At 39.2% G+C, this 17459-nt stretch overlaps 1 protein-coding gene and 1 long non-coding RNA gene across 3 annotated transcripts in view; one reads left to right on the top strand and one right to left on the bottom strand.

Moving 5' to 3' along the window:
* The window catches only part of spen (spen family transcriptional repressor), a 30525-nt gene extending 25093 nt beyond the window's left edge, over window positions 1–5432 (top strand). Inside the window, exons 12-15 of the mRNA XM_047367521.1 lie at window positions 46–390; window positions 2772–2966; window positions 3121–3279; window positions 3365–5432. Coding sequence (XP_047223477.1) covers window positions 46–390; window positions 2772–2966; window positions 3121–3279; window positions 3365–3496 — 831 coding nt within the window. The 3' untranslated portion in view covers window positions 3497–5432. The remainder of the gene's footprint in view (window positions 1–45; window positions 391–2771; window positions 2967–3120; window positions 3280–3364) is intronic.
* Window positions 5433–16212: 10780 nt separating this feature from the next.
* Window positions 16213–17027, bottom strand: LOC124862157. 2 transcript variants are annotated; one of them, XR_007037600.1, is made up of 3 exons: window positions 16778–17027; window positions 16383–16699; window positions 16213–16298 (listed from the first exon to the last, which is right to left on the bottom strand). It is a non-coding gene; the product is annotated as an uncharacterized LOC124862157 (long non-coding RNA). The 2 variants fall into 2 exon arrangements; XR_007037361.1 differs by having other exon boundaries at window positions 16383–17027.
* Window positions 17028–17459: the final 432 nt, after the last annotated feature.

Genomic DNA, 17459 nt, shown 5'->3' with positions numbered 1-17459 from the left:
ACCAGAATTGTGCACTGATCTTGGAATGTAATATGAATTTTTCAGATCCCGCCAGAGCATGAGGTGGGAAACAGAGGAAAAATATCTCAGTCACACGGGGGAGGAAGTGATTCCACACCTGAAAGCCCTCATCTTCGGCACCCTACCTCTTCTGACCCTTCGCACATTTCCCGAATATCAGGAGAAACGGTCTCTCCATCATACCAGTCCCCATTGATGTCACCTATGGGTCTCACTCACAAGCCAGACCTGTCTCTACAGAAAGGCCCTCGCACATTCCTTCTTACTCCTCCACCAACAGTACCTCCATCAGGTTCACAACAGCCACGACATGATTCCAAGCTAGAACATTCTGGACATCGGTCAATTGACATGGTGCAGCTATTGAAAGTAAGAGAATCTTATAAAACATCTGCAAATTCGTTAGCTATAATATAAGAAGGAATAAGAACAACCATTTTCTACCTTACCTGCCATTAGCAGTCATCAACTTTAACATTAGGAACAGAGGCAACACTGCACCGTGTTTGAGGGAGAACAGCATCTGTAAAACAGAATTTTACCATTTTAAGATGAGGAAATTTATACAGAGTTAAAGTTTTGAATTTATCAACTGAAATTAGCGGTTAGCATTGTTAGCACAGCTAACCAGTGGCTCACTTTCCCAGTGGCTGTAAACATTTCCAAATCAAGAATGTTCCTTTACAGACAGAGGTTTAACTCTAAAAAAAGGTAAAACGGAGCAACTTTGCTGTAGTCCGTTCAACCTTCTTGGTACCTGCTAAAAGTCTCGCTCAGTCCGGATGGACCACAGACATGTCTTGACATGTACGTACAGGTCCTTCTAAAAATATTAGCATATTGTGATAAAGTTAATTATTTTCCATAATGTCATGATGAAAATTTAACATTCATATATTTTAGATTCATTGCACACTAATTGAAATATTTCAGGTCTTTTATTGTCTTAATATGGATGATTTTGGCATACAGCTCATGAAAACCCAAAATTCCTATCTCACAAAATTAGCATATCATTAAAAGGGTCTCTAAACGAGCTATGAACCTAATCATCTGAATCAACAAGTTAACTCTAAACACCTGCAAAAGATTCCTGAGGCCTTTAAAACTCCCAGCCTGGTTCATCACTCAAAACCCCAATCATGGGTAAGACTGCCGACCTGACTGCTGTCCAGAAGGCCACTATTGACACCCTCAAGCAAGAGGGTAAGACACAGAAAGAAATTTCTGAACAAATAGGCTGTTCCCGGAGTGCTGTATCAAGGCACCTCAGTGGGAAGTCTGTGGGAAGGAAAAAGTGTGGCAGAAAACGCTGCACAACGAGAAGAGGTGACCGGACCCTGAGGAAGATTGTGGAGAAGGGTCGATTCCAGACCTTGGGGGACCTTTGGAAGCAGTGGACTGAGTCTGGAGTAGAAACATCCAGAGCCACCGTGCACAGGTGTGTGCAGGAAATGGGCTACAGGTGCCGCATTCCCCAGGTCAAGCCACTTTTGAACCAGAAACAGCGGCAGAAGTGCCTGACCTGGGCTACAGAGAAGCAGCACTGGACTGTTGCTCAGTGGTCCAAAGTACTTTTTTCGGATGAAAGCAAATTCTGCATGTCATTCGGAAATCAAGGTGCCAGAGTCTGGAGGAAGACTGGGGAGAAGGAAATGCCAAAATGCCAGAAGTCCAGTGTCAAGTACCCACAGTCAGTGATGGTCTGGGTGCCGTGTCAGCTGCTGGTGTTGGTCCACTGTGTTTTATCAAGGGCAGGGTCAATGCAGCTAGCTATCAGGAGATTTTGGAGCACTTCATGCTTCCATCTGCTGAAAAGCTTTATGGAGATGAAGATTTAATTTTTCAGCACGACCTGGCACCTGCTCACAGTGCCAAAACCACTGGTAAATGGTTTACTGACCATGGTATCACTGTGCTCAATTGGCCTGCCAACTCTCCTGACCTGAACCCCATAGAGAATCTGTGGGATATTGTGAAGAGAACGTTGAGAGACTCAAGACCCAATACTCTGGATGAGCTAAAGGCCGCTATCGAAGCATCCTGGGCCTCCATAAGACCTCAGCAGTGCCACAGGCTGATTGCCTCCATGCCACGCCGCATTGAAGCAGTCATTTCTGCAAAAGGATTCCCGACCAAGTATTGAGTGTATAACTGTACATGATTATTTGAAGGTTGACGTTTTTTTGTATTAAAAACACTTTTCTTTTATTGGTCGGATGAAATATGCTAATTTTGTGAGATAGGAATTTTGGGTTTTCATGAGCTGTATGCCACAATCATCCGTATTAAGACAATAAAAGACCTGAAATATTTCAGTTAGTGTGCAATGAATCTAAAATATATGAATGTTAAAATGTCATCATGACATTATGGAAAATAATGAACTTTATCACAATATGCTAATATTTTGAGAAGGACCTGTAATATAGTTTCCCTTTAAATAGCTTATCATCCCTCTGTGCCTTCTAACTTCCTTTATAAACACCCCACTGATGCTAAAAATGGTTAACTTTGAGTCTCCTTCCCTCTTATACAACTACTACACTGAAGCATGATGCTATAAAGGCCTGGTAGCCCTTGCGTATGGTGCGTTCACAGATCTTAAAAAGATTTTTGTTTGGCTTGTAACTGGCTAGTCAGATTTTCCAGTGCATCTTTAGTTATCATATATGTAAAACAATTTTGAGTCTGTAGCAAAGGCAAAGCTATCCTTACAATACGTTCCTGTTTTGTTTAATGTTTTGCAGAAATATCCTATAGTTTGGCAAGGTCTCTTGGCGCTGAAGAACGACCAGGCTGCTGTCCAGTTACACTTTGTGTCTGGAAACACCATGCTGGCCCAGCGCTCCCTTCCGCCCCCAGAGGGAGGTTCTCTTCTCCGTATTGTCCAGAGGATGAGGCTTGAGGCTTCCCAGTTGGACAGTGTGGCACGCAGAATGATGGTGGGTACTTTATTATTTTAGCTGAGAGCCCGTAACACGGATGATTGAATAAGATACATGGATCATACAGAATTCTAGAATATAAATTCTGTTCGTTGTTGTAATATTTCTTTTTACATTTACATGACTAAGGTAAACATCTTATTTATGGCAGATGGAAAATGACTACTGTTTGCTCCTGGCTCTACCCTGTGGTCGAGACCAAGAAGATGTCCTTGGTCAAACCCAAGCCTTGAAAAGTGGTTTCATAACCTACCTTCAAGCCAAACTAGCAGCTGGCATCATCAATGTGCCCAACCCTGGCTCAAATCAGGTTTGTCCTCGTTTCCACCTTTCCTTTCACTTTTGTTGATGCTGTTACTTTTCTCCTCATAGTGTGTTCATCTCTGCACCTACAGGCAGCTTATGTGGTGCAAATATTCCCACCGTGTGAATTCTCGGAGAGCCACCTTTTGCGCCTGGCTCCGGACCTTCTCAACAGCATCTCCAGCATTTCCCCTCACCTCATGATTGTTATAGCCTCTGTTTAATTACCTCCATTTTGTTTTGTGAACAATGCCAACACCAGCCCTTTTGGATTGATCCAGTTTGGAAACTGGAAATGCCTCATCTTAATGAGTTTGACTTAAAAAAAAAAAAAAAAAAAAAAAAAAAGAAAATTTCTTGGACTCAAGTTTTCTCCTTCACTTCACCAAGTCCTTAAATCACCCAGTGATGATGAATTCCAAAACCTAGACCTTTTTTAAATAGGATGCAAAGGGTCAAACTGGGATTTTTGATGATCATTTTAGATTACGGTTTTCCTTTTTCTTTTTGTTTTTTTTTTAAGGTGTTCTGCATAGTCTTTTGTAATTCATAACATTCATAAAGCTGTGGATAGAGACCTACAAAAAGGATGTTTTTTACCTTCATAAAAGTGATTGTGATTGTTTTTGTTCCCTTTTTTTAAAACTTGAGAATTCATTGCACTATGTTGACAAAACTTTATGAACTCTGTACATATTTGTGCATAAATTGATACATGTTATGAATTTATTCTAGTGATCAGTCATGCTTGTGCTAGAGCAAAGAAAACTATTGCCTATGGAATGATGGAGAATCTTCTCAGCTTCATCAGTCATAATGCTTTTCCTCCTAAACCTTCTGCAAGTTTCTGTGACATTTCCAAACTCAAGTTTCCATCGCAACGTGTTCCCTGCCCCAAGGAACTCATGATGGGAGCTGTAGGGTTGTATATTTTACACGCAATGCCTCAATAGGGGACAGTAAAAAGACTTATTTAATTTGTTACTTTTTATTTGCGTCTTCTGTAAGCCTAATGGTATTGTGGACAATTGTGAAACTGTAGATATTGTAAATATTTAAAGACTGAAGCAAAAATGGAGAGACCAAGCTAATTATTTTACAAGACAGATCATGACTTTTTTGTTTCTTTAAGTATGCTTTCCTGTTTCTTTTTCTTATTTATTTTTTAATCATTTATTTTGGCCGGGGAAGAATGTGACTTGAGGTGGGATTGTGTGTGTGGGACGGTTTACAGAAAAAAAAAAAAGATTTTGTGCCAAAATGTCTGTTGCAAATGATCATCAAGAGCACCTGTATTTAAAAAAAAAAAAAGTGATCTGAACCTATTTTCGTATTTAAATTAGTATTTTGCTGTTCAGAGGGCACATTGAATCATTTCTTTCATGTTTTGCTTATTGACATAATTCCATTTCTGCAGTGCTTGTTACACAATGAAGCTGCATTTTCATTTGAAGGAACTTTTTGTACTGTAAGGGTTGCTTTTGTCGTTTGTCAATCCCCATATTGTCCTCTACTGCCCCCTGCTGTCTGAAACCCATTCACCTAATATATTGATGACTGCATACTAAATTTATTCATGCCACTACTTTGCGCCACCTGTTGTATAGCATGCTTTATTTTCAAATCTTAAATTGTAAGGTAGGATCATAAAGGCAAAGAATGTGACTTAAACCGCTAATGGATGTGTTGATCATTTGTCTCCATCCTTCCTCCTGTTTGTCTCAAGCAATGCTGTAAATACCCACGTCTCTAATCTGTGCTCCAGTGTAGCAATTTTTTTCCTCCCACTTTACAGTTGTCTTTATTCAGGGTCTTTATTTTTGTTTTGTGCAACAAAACAAAGCAGTCTAAAAGGGACAGGGTGATGAAGAGTGAAACCGATTTTGAAAGTAAAACCATGCTTCAGTTTTGTGGTGTAAATATTTCTATGACTGCAAGCTGAAAACTCTCATGGTAATGTTGAAGGCACTTATAAGTTTTGATATACAAATGAAAAAAAAAAAAAACAGTCTTAAAACAGTGATTAATATGAAAAATGTCTTTTGATCAACCTTCATTTTGAGTGTATTTTGCCGTTCCTCCATGAGGACATTTTAAACTGTAACATAAATGGTTGTTGAACTTTCTTCTGAAGATCATTAAATGGTCCATGACTCTGCATTTTGGCTTTTTGTTATTAATATTTTTTGATCAAATGTCCGATCCTCAAAAATATTCCTGTCTGCAACCTATAATGTACTTTGCTTTGAAAATGTATTTGCCCTCATCCTCGATTTTATTTGCTGTATGTTTTAACCATAAATGGCCAGTTTAAGGTTTAACACAATCACAACTGGATTTAAGTTTGGACTTCTCCAGGCCCTGATGCAGCAAGGGAGCCCTGGACCAGGGGTGTTAAACTCCAGTCCGGTACTTTCAGAAGTCTCTCTGCCTCAACACATTTAAATGAAATAATTGGGTCATGAACAGGGTTTTGTAGAACTTGACTGCATGCTGAGTTAACTCATCCATTTAATTCAGATGTGTTGGACCAAGGACACATCTAGTTGTAGGAAACCAGCCATCATGGACTGCAGTTTGACACAGCTGCCCAGACCAGCACAATACAACCACCATGTTTAACTGTCAGAAACATGTCCTTCTTCCACTTTTGCCTTGTCAGTCCACAGAATATTTTACCGAAGGTTTTGCAGCTCATCAAGATGTTCGTTACACATTTGAAATGGGCATTTGCGTTCTTTTGTTGGCCTTGAAACTCTTCCATGGATGCCATTTTGCCTAGTCTCTTTCGTATCGATTCATCATGAACATTGAGCCTAGCTGGGACAAGTGAGGTCTGCACTGCTTAAGATATTGACATGGGTTCTTTTGTGACCTCCTGGGGCAGTTGTTGATGCAGTAATTTTGGAAGGTGGGCCACTCCTCGGAAGGTTTACCACTGTTCCATGTTTTCTCCATTTAAGTATAATGGCGCTCACTGTGGTTCATTGGAGTCCCAAAACCTTGAAATGTCAACCGTTCCAGACCAATAGATGTCAGTGACTTATTTGCTCATCTGTTCTGGGGTTCCTTAGATCTGGGTATGATGTGTTGTTTTTTTTTTTTTTAGATCTTTTAGCCTACATCATCTTGTCTTACAGGTTCTGTTAAATTGTGATTTTGTTTTGTTTTGCAGATCAGGCAGTAATATGGGCCGGGCTTGGGTAATGAAATCGAACGCATCTTCCAAAGAAATGTGGTTTAGTACAGTTAATTCTTAATTTAACAAGGTCAGGGCAATTTTATTTTCTCATAGGGCCAAGTTTTTTTTGTATAGTTTGTTTCCCTTTTTAAATGAACTTGGTATTCAAAAAATACATTTCATATTTACTCAGGTTTTCTTTTTCTGATATTCAAATTTGTTTGATGATTTATAACATCAAAGTGTGGCAAAAAACAACAGAGGAAATTAGTTTTGCAGCATTATCCACAAGTTTCAGCAATTTCCTTGGTTAATATTACCCACATCACAATGAGGACTGCAATTTTTCCATCCGTCAGAAGATGTCAGCATGTGACTTAACAGCTGATCCTTCAGTTAGTGGATAGTTTTAGAGCATTGCAAGGCTGTGAGAAAAGGCAGCTGTCATCTTAGTTTGCTTTTAAAATGTTGTTGGAAATAATTGCTTTCCTTTGAAATTAAATTAGTAATGAACTTGTGTACCGTGAGAAGCAAAAATAAAAAAAAAGAAATGCAGATTGACACCTGTTAACTTGACTGGACAATTATTAGTTTTGCACTCCAAAACATTGCTGTTCAAGAGACGCTCTTCATTAAATCTGACTTAGTGTGTAGTATTGAGTAAAGTAAAATCAGCTAAAGTTTCGGTGGTAGAAACATACCCAAAAGTCTTGCAGCTGTAACTGCAGCAGAAGAATATCCTACCATGTTTTGACCGGCCCGTGGTTGGGCCGGATTTTTGTGCAATATCTGGTTCATTTGGTTTTGTTCCTCAACGTCCCAGTTATGGGAATGTCTTTAATTTCTGTTAAAAAACATGTCTCAACAAACCAACAGCCAACAGAGAACTCATGGTAAATTGTAAATGTTGAGTCCAATCCATTATGTGCATAGCTTATAAAAAACTTAATCAGCACTGTGTCTTGTGAAAGTATTCGTACCTATTAAACCGTTTTTACATTTTGTCACGACAAAACCAGAAACTTCAATGTCTTCTGTAGTTGCACACAAAGAAGTGCATATTTGTAAAACTGAAGGGAAATTAAATTTTTTTATAAATAAAAATCTGAAAAGTGCATTTGTATTCAGCCCTCCCCCTGAGTTAATACTTCTCTGTCTCATTCTTTGTAGGAAAATGGCTCAAGGTCCTTTGAATTTGATTGAGAGGATCTGTGCAGATCTATTTTCAGGTCTTGCAACAGATTCTCAATAGGATTTAGGTCCGGACTTTTTTCCATCAACTCTGACCAGCTTCCCTACCCTTAAGAACAAAAATATTCCCATAGCATGATGCTACCACCACTGTGTTTCATGGCAGGGATAGTGTGTTAGTTTTCTGCCACACTTAGTATGTTGCATGTAGGCCAAAATAAATTTTTATCTGATCAGAACATCTTCCTCTACATGTTTGCTGTGTCCCCTACAGGGTCTGCAGTAAACTCGAAACAAGACGTCTTATAGTTTTCTTTCAACATTAGTTTCTCTTTCCCGCTCCCGGGAAATCCTTTAGGACTTTCTTCCTTAAAGGCCAAATTTGTGGCATGAACAAATAATGCTTTTCCTGGCAACACATTCCCATAAAATGCTTTTGCGAACAATTGTGGGACCTTCTGTTCCCCATCAAGTCAAGTAAAGTTTATATCAAAGAGAAAAAGGTGACATGTAAATGACTGACTCTGAAGCCCGACCCTTTTCTCAGTTTTCAGAATAGCATTCCTCTGGACTCAAATGAAGCAAGACAAATGAACGCCGTGGCTGTGAAAAGCAACAGTTATAGACTCATCCTCGCAGGCAAACAGCTCTATGGTTTGGGGAATTTTACGACTGCGGCTCAAATCGTTAGGGTTTCCGGCTTCACCCTTACCAGTCACACTATCCAAGCTGACATATTCCCCAGAGGAAGGCCTATAGGAATTTAGTAGCAATTGGACCTCTAACTGGGAACATTTGGTGGTTGGTGCTGCAGCGTTTGTCATTTTTAGCTGTACCCATTCATGTGGAAAAAAAACTAGCTTTTTTCCTCGGCACTGTCTAGCTATAATCTCTTACACATAAATGGGACAATTACGCTATTTTAACTCCTGAGACAACTTTATTTATTATTTCACTAATGTTTCTTCCCAATTAAAAGAGGCTCATGTGTAAGAAGTTTCCCCTTACATTTGTTTCTGTACCACGTCAGTTGTGACAAAATACCTGTTAATAATTTGATGCCTTGTATTTGATGCCTTGTTTGTGATGACATTTCTCAGCATTTTTAAGAAGTCAGTCAGTGGGATAGTTGGCAAATTAGCATGCAAAGGTTCTCAATTAGATACAACCCAACTAACGTATTTTTCCTCATCATTTTGGTGTTCCCTTTAAAAGTCGCCTTGGAAACCATCTGTCAGTCTCAAGAAATCCCAATCATCACCAGGCATCTGCACTACATCCATTAACCTTCTCTGTTGTCTTTCTCTTTTTCTTCTCCCTTCCGGTTCCATTTTCAAGAAAATTGGTCCTGTTAACCCTGTATCCCTCCTCTGTACATGTCCAGCAAGCCCTGGCTCCATAACTTTGCCTCCAAACGACTAAAACATAGCAGTGTTGGTTGTCCTCATTTCAAATTTTGCCTCAGCTCCGACCCTGGCTTTTTTAAAGTTTTAGTACCACCATGTCCAACCATATATCAGAACAAGTCTCATTCCCATTCCAGTAAGTCTTCTCTTTCACTTGCCTGCCCGCTCTTCTTCTAGTCTCTTGTGCTCAGCCTGTTGCTTTGATGGTTTACCTGAGATACTTAAACATGGTTTTCTAAACGTTTTACAAATAAAAATCTAAAAGGTGGTCATGACAAACCAACTAAACTGACTGGCTGGGCAAAGAGAGCATTAACCAGTAAAGCAGCCATTAAGCCCATGGTAACTCTGGAGGAGCGGCAGAGATCCAAAGCTCAGATGGCAGAATTTGTCTACAGAATAACTATTAGTCATAAACTCTGCAAATCTGATCTTTATGGAAGAGTACAAAGAAGAAAGTCATTGTTAAAACAAAACATAAGAAGTTCTGTTTGCAGTTTACCACAAGCCATGTAGGGAAACAGCAACCAAGTTGAAAAAAGTGCTCTGTTCAAATGAGACCAAAATTGAACTTTTTCGCCTAAAAGCAAGCTATTGGTGGCAGAAAGCTGACACTGGAAATAATCCCGGACACACCATCTGCACGGTGAAACATGGTGGTGGCAGCATCATGCTGTGGGGATGCCTTTCTTCATGGACAGTGAGGCTGGTCAGAGTTGATGGGGAAAATAAATGGAGTTAAGTACAGGGCAGTCCTTGAGAAAAACTTGTTAGAGGCTGAAAGGGACTGGGACATGCACATTTATGTGTTGGAATGGCCCAGTCAAAGTCCAGACCTTTATCCAATTAAGAATCTGTGGAAGGACTTTGGGATGCTCTCCATCCTTCCTTATGGAGCTATTCTGTGAAAAATGAACAAGAGTTGCCATCTCTTTACAAAGCATTTAGAGGCATAACCTCAAAAGACTTGTAGCTGTGATTACAGCAGTAGAACTATTGACTCAGAGGGGCTCAATGCAAATACATGTCACAAGTTTAAAAAAAAGCATACATCACATTTCCTCTACTTCACATTGTTTATGTTTATTTAATAAAGGGACAGTGCATATTAATTAACATGAGTACATTAAACTGTCATCTAAATATGCTAGATTTAGCCACAAGGGCTAATATTCATCTGTAGTCCCATGGCATGCTGATGGTAAAAACACAAATGACAAGCACATGGACAATAACAAGGCTACTTAAAATAAAACAGGTTGGTGATTATAAGAAGATTATATAAAAAATCCTATAAAAAAAAAACAAAAAAACATCACGTCCACAAAACCAACACAGACACAATTCATAAAACATGTCAATTTAAATCAAGAGGGCAGTTTTCATTACTAACTAAAAAATGTGCAGTGATGAAATGTTCCTTAGTTCTAAGGGTACGGTGTTCCAAGAGTGCGATGCATGAACTGAAAAGGCAGACTAACTGAAAGAGCTTTTTCCTGAATGGTATGTTACAATTTCCCCTATTAGCTGCTCTTGTATTTCTATATGACTTTAATTGAATGAAGTCTTGTAAGGGTGGTGGAGCTGGTCTGTCACATAATAATCCCATGAAAAACATTACGGTTTGAAAAATAAAAGGGGTTCAAAGAGTCTAAAAATAGTACAAAAATGTATAAATACTTTTTAAAGGCAACATAACTGTAATTTAATTATGTGATTTTTAATATACGTTAAATCAGTAGTTCCATTGATTTATTTGACATTTTCTGTAGACTAAATTTCAAAGGATTTGGTTTCTAACACTTTTAAAATCACCAGACTGCAAATAGACACTTTTTATTGCTCAAATCAGAGCTAAAACCCTGAATGTTTATGTGTTTGCAACTCAAGAGCAGTCTGATTCAATGTTTATAGTTTTTACCTTTGTTCACCAAATCTGATGGATTAGTTCAATAAGTCCCAAAGAAATATAAGTTTTTTGGAAACACAGAGACAGGGTCAAGGCTGAGCTGTGGTCATTTTCTGTATCTTTTCCTCACCCCTGCACTGTAGACATAAAGGAGTAAGACCGTAAAAGCTGAGTGATTTATAGCTCCCTGTCAGGCCGGGATGTGGAATGTTAAATGACACCCAATTCCCAGTGTGAGAAGAAGCAGATCATACTGGTACATGGCAATAAAACGCAAAGAAGGAACACAGCCGTTCATCTGTTTTCCCACATCCTTCCCTGACTAGTCTAAGAATTCATACTTGATTTTGTGCAAAAGACAACTCATACTTTGACCTTACAGTAGACCTTATCTGTTTTTCTGCTCTGTTTTCTCCTTGAATTCATTGCAAGAAGACCACATTTTTAAAGTTCTTTTAGCCAGAAAGCAAAAAGACTGTTGAAAATTGTGATTTTTTTTAATGTTGATAAGTGCTTGTTTTCTTGTGTTCTTTTTGGCAATGAGCAGTTTGCATTCCATGCTGCTGTTTAGACATTTGTCCTCAGACGAGAATGCAGAGAAAACCAGTGAATGCTGAAATGAAAAACAAAAAAACATCTCTGCACCTTTTGAAAGTGTTTAAACAAATCCGGGTCTCATACTATGAACCATATATTGTGGCTTAAACATCCAGTTACTGATGCGGAAAGTTTTATGCAGTTTTTTTGCTCATTAGCATAGTGATGAAAATAACTCCAAAACACATGCATGTATTTGTTTGAGCATTCAGGCCAGTTCAAAGAATGTGCTAAACCTTCCAAAGCATTTAATGTTTTCCACATTTTGCCATGTTTCAGAGCCATTAAAATGAGTCACATTCATGTCTTCCCACCAATGAATATGTTATCCTTCATAAAACAACAAAAATCCTCAAGCTGTCATGGGAATAAACCTTCAACCTTTTCATATTTCCTCCCGAAGTTCTTATTATTTGGCAGAAATGTTTAGGTTTTGTCAGTTTACTGCATGACCAAGTTCTCTTCAATGAAGAAAAGCATCTGTCTGGACACTTCACCATACAAGACTGATGATAGAGTGCTTCCACCGATGCTTGCATGCTTTTTGTCCTCAGCACAAAGGGGTGAATATATTGAGACAATTAGCTTGCTGGATACCTGCCTGACCAACTCCCTTCCTGCATGTTTACCGAGCTGAGTGGTCTGTGGTGTCCAGACTTGCGTTGATCCCCCTATCTGTGCATTCACTCAATCTTCAGTTCTGATCCCATTGTCCTAGAAATGCAGCATTATCTGCGAGGTCTTGCATACGCGCAGCTGTGTGCTCTCTTAGTCATGTCCTGCTAAAGATTTGGACCAGATAGCCTCAGATCAAGTCGAAGATCTGGCAATATGGAGGATTGTGGAAGAGATTCTTATAAGAAAATTAAAACTTTTGAACTTTTTTACTTTTTTAAGTTATATTCACAAACTTCAGTGTATTTTGGGGGCTTTTAAGGTGATAAGTCAACACAAAGTAATGCATGACTGGGATATGGAAGGAAACTGATGCAAGGTTTACAAAATATTTTACAAACAAAAGTTTGAAAATTGTATTCAGCCCCTTTGAGTCAATTCTTTGTATAGGGACCTTTTGCTGCAAATATAGCTGCAGGTTATTTAAGGTATGTCAGTTGGATCATTTGACCTGGACTTTGACTGGACCATCCCAGCCCATTAATATTGCTTTGATCCAAATGTTTAGAGTTGTTTACCTGCTGGAAGTTGAATCTCCATCCTAATCTTTTGCAACCTCTGACAGGATTTCTTTCAGGATTACCCTGTATTTAGCCTCATCCTTGAAGAAGAAAAGCATCCCCGCTGCATAATGCTGTGACCACCAAGTTCCCTGGTGGGGTGTTAGTTTTCCACCATACATAGCATTTTGCATGTAGGTAAAAAAATATACTTTACATCTGATAAAACACCTTTTACCACATGTTTGCTGTGCCCACCTACATAGCCTGTGACAAACTGCAAACAGGCTTTGTTATGTATTTCTATCCTCAATAGCTTTGTATTGCCACTCTTCCATAAAGGCTTGATTTGTGGAGTGCCCCCCTAATAGTTGTCCTGTTGATAGATTCTCCCACCTGAGCTGTGGATCTCAGCAGCTTCTCCAGACAACGGCCTCCTGACTCCTTCTCTGAGAAGTGCCATCCCTTTCCTTGCTGGTCAGTTTAGGTGGACGGCTATTTCTTTATAGGTCTGCAGTTATGTGCACAGTGCTCTGACTGAAGATGTTCAAAGCTAGGCATATTGTTTTATACCTTAACCTTGCTCCAAACATCTCCAGAATGTTATTCATTACCTGACTGCTGGGCTTCTTGGTCTTCATGATGCTGTTTGTTCTCTATTGTTCTCTAACAAACCTCTAAGGCCTGCACAGAAAAGTAGACACTGAGGGTAAATTACACACAGGTGGACACTTTTTGCTAATTTGGGGAGTTCTAAAGGCAGTTGCTTGCAGTGCATTGTCGTCAAGGATATCAGAGTAAAGGGGGCTAAAAACATACAAAACAATGCACTACTTTGTGTTGATCGGTCACATTAAATCCCAAAGAAATACAAGACGTTTGTAGTTTAATGTGACAAAATGTGGAAAGGTTATGAATACTTCAGCAAAGCACTGGAAACCTAAACAGCATATCACTTTATATAACATAGCTAAATGCATCCCCAGCTTATTTTCCACTGAGCCGCGAGCCTGAATTCTGATTTGTGGTTGAATGAAAAGTTTTGGCTCGGGCTACAGCGGCACGGGAGAGTTACGATGCAGCAGTGTTGTGATTTGTTGCAAGTCATAACGTTCGGAAGGTTTTTGTATTTGTCTCCTTTGTGGGCACTGGCTCTGTCATTTAAAGAGGAAACTGGGGTTGGGTGTTTTATAGCTGTTGTTAAGTAGTGGGAATATAAAAAAGACATTCTTCATAGCTGGTGGAGTTTTGTGTTTTTGGTTATCTTGCTTCTCACACAACATTAAAAGCCCCCCATCAAAGTATATTCTTCATCATGCATGAAGCCCAAGGAAAACCTGATGAGTGCAATCAGACTTTAAAAAGAAAAATCCAAATGGAGCTTTAAAACATCATGTGCTCAATGTGTACCGACATTGCTCCATTGCTAATATGGTGGGAAACTTGAGCTATTCTTAGAATATTTTCTTCACACCCAACTTTAGATTCTACTGATGCTTGCAAAACAACAACAAATTAAAATGTTAGAACATTGTTATTTATAATACATAAAGGATGTCTGGCCACAGCAGAAAAAGAGTTGTGGAATAACTGTACAGAAATCTGGCCGTCTGCCCACTCAGAGAACTCTTAATTACATTCTTAGGACTACATGTTCATTCGTGCACTTCTTCTTTTGCTTCTTCTGCATTTATTTATTTATATTTTGTTCAGGTGTCAGATTGTTTGCATTTGTTGTTCCATTGTGCAGTCCATTTATTGCATATATATATAGATGTGCAGCTGCACAATAGAAGTATGACAACTATAACATTTTATATTCATTTCAATAACAAGAATAATCATAAAAATAACTACAATTAATAATAAAAATTATAATAACAATTCTTATTATTGTAATGATTAATTTTGCATTGTTATAATAAGGTGGATATTTTGAAATTTTGATGATGGATGCATATAAGTTAATACAAGTATATCATGATAAATTATTATTACATAATATGTGTGTATTTTCAATAGTAAATAAATCAAAAATTAATAAAGGACTTGATGCAGGTAGTTTTTGATTTTTCTGTCTGAAATACCTAAAAAAAGCAATTCTCTCATATACTAGGGCTGTTGTTATATGATATAAAATATTATACATAATAATGTTTTATTATTGCTAATAAAAGTATGGCCCTCTGTTCAGTCAAGGTGTTTTCTTGTTAAAACATCCAATTTTTGCCAGCATTGTTCTTTGCAAGTGTTTTTCATGGACTTGGTTTAGCCATTTTTTAAAATTTTGAATGTTGTGTGTGGTAGCACTGTTGCCTTGCAGCAAGAAGGTCCTGGGTTCGATTCCCGGCCAGAGGTCTTTCTGCATGGAGTTTGCATGTTCTCCGCGTGCATGCGTGGGTTCTCTCCAGGTACTCCGGCTTCCTCCCACAGTCCAAAGACATGCCTGTTAGGTTAATTGGTCTCTCTAAATTGTCCTTAGGTGTATGGATGAGTGTGTGCATGGTTGTTTGCGTGTTGCCCTGTGATGGTCTGGCGACCTGTCCAGGGTGTACCCCGCCTCTCGCCCATAGACTGCTGGAGATAGGCACCAGCTCCCCGCGACCCACTATGGAAGAAGCTGTAGAAAATGACTGACTGTTTTGTTTGGTATTTTAGTCAGCCATTGTTTTCCATGTGTATTCTAATTTTGAGTTTTTAAATTATTCATGCCGTAGCCTCTTGGATCTCCTTATTTTCCGCTCTTTGTTTCAACACCTACTCCATTTCTCTTGTCAGTTCTCCCATTGCTTCTCCCAGTGAACAGTGCTGGTCAGATAGACACATTTACTCATCATGGGCATGAATGTTACATTAATTGTGAGCCTTTAATCATTTATTCAATTCATTTAAATCATTCTTTTTAGGGTAAAATGATTGTACAACTTTACTGGTTGAGCGGTTGCAACCCTTCATGATTTTTGTAGCCTTTCAGCAAGCTTCTGGCAGAACTCTGGTAGGATATTTGACAATTTTTCTTCTCAGGATTAATGCAGCTAATTAAATTGGTTGGTTTCCTGGCACAGACCCAGCTTTTAAGCACAGTCCATATATTTTAATAGGGTTGGTGCTGTCCCAAAAGCTTAATGTTGTCTGTTTTATCCATTTCAATTATCCATTATCCCAGCCGCATCAGTTTTGATGTGACTAGGATCATTGTCATGAAGGAAAAGCTTCAACCATCTGACCCAAACTCTCATCCTCTGAGGCTCAAGCCTTTCATGACTAGAAACTACTGGAACACAAATATTACTGTCTGCAGTGGAGCAATTTTGACATCAACATGGACTGAGTGGGTGCTCCAATTTAAGTTACCCCTTAAAAGCCCAAAATCAAAGTAACATTCATGGCAATGATGACCGCATGTAACATTCTAATGAGAACTTGTCATAATGTAGCGTTTCTTTAAACTCTGAGGAGAACACAACCACAGATTCAGGACAGCGTTTTAACAGATTTATTTTGTGAAGAAAAAGGAACAAAGCGAGACAGGGACCCAGGCAATGACAGCAGGAGACTGGTTCTTCTCTGGAAGGGAAGGTGACAAGGTTATGGCTATCCCAGGAGAATTTCAAGGTGTTTTCTTTTAGAAGGGTTTGTTGAGGAACTTACAGCCAGAGCGGTTGTGGTTTAGCTGGGGAGGTAAGTCGTTCCTCTGAGATGGAGGTTGGCAGGATGAGTGTGGTAGGCGGCAGTTTCCTTTCTTTCCTTTAGCTCTTAAGTGAGGACTCAGTTTAAGCGTTCCCACGTAGGAGGGTGGACAGACAGGTGACAACAGAAGTAAGGTTCTATAAAAAACCTTACCCAAGCCAGGGCCAGAAGCTGAGAAGGCAAGGAGACTCACGGTGGGAGATGAGGAACGAAACCTTGAAGCTCGCTCAGAAAACAGATCACAGGACTAGGAGCCTTAAAAACCCATCAGGCAAGGTCTGGGGAAAAAGACAAGAGAAAATTCCGATTAGGTTCAGCAAAATGTATGTACAAGCACAGCACATCACGGTCAGTACCACAAAAATGTAGCAACGGGCCGACATCTCCCTCCTGGTCTCAGCTCCTTAAGAAGGCCAGTGATTAGACTCTGATCAGCAGCACCGGCCAGGAAACGCTCTAGAGCAGAGGGTGGAAGGAAACACACACACACACATACACAACACACAGCCCTGACAGAACTGCATTGTCAGAACAACTTACTTTATGTTTTATTTCTAGGCTTTTTCCATAGTGTAAAAATTTCTGGTGCTACTTCTAAGACCAGGAAAGCTGATCTCACCACACACTGACGTATCCATACACTGAAGTCCATTACCATTCAAGACATACACTTACAGTTAGTGTTAAGACCCCCCAGCGCCAGAAAGATCTGGCCTGAGGGGCCCTTTTCAAATCTAAACTTTATCACTCGGTCTGGGAACAATTTTGATATAAATACAATAAATACAAATGTATTTTATTTAATGTTTGGAGTGATCTTACCTCACAAATTGGACAAAGAAAATAGTTACGCAAACAGATATCCTCTTTCCAAACAGTGACTCAGTAAGAACCTGGGCTCCAGAGAGGGGTTGGTCAGATCGTGGGAAAAGGAAACGTAATGAAGCAGCCTCTCTCTCACAGAAGCAATGACCGATTTCCATGTTAACATGATAGTGTGCAATAATATAATAAACACAATATTACTGTTTGTATTAC

The sequence above is a fragment of the Girardinichthys multiradiatus genome, chromosome 1 (assembly GCF_021462225.1).
Source record: "Girardinichthys multiradiatus isolate DD_20200921_A chromosome 1, DD_fGirMul_XY1, whole genome shotgun sequence".
NCBI classification, from domain to species: Eukaryota; Metazoa; Chordata; class Actinopteri; order Cyprinodontiformes; family Goodeidae; genus Girardinichthys; species Girardinichthys multiradiatus.
The sequence above is the reverse complement of the archived record's forward strand: the minus strand, read 5'-3'. Positions and strand labels throughout refer to the sequence as shown.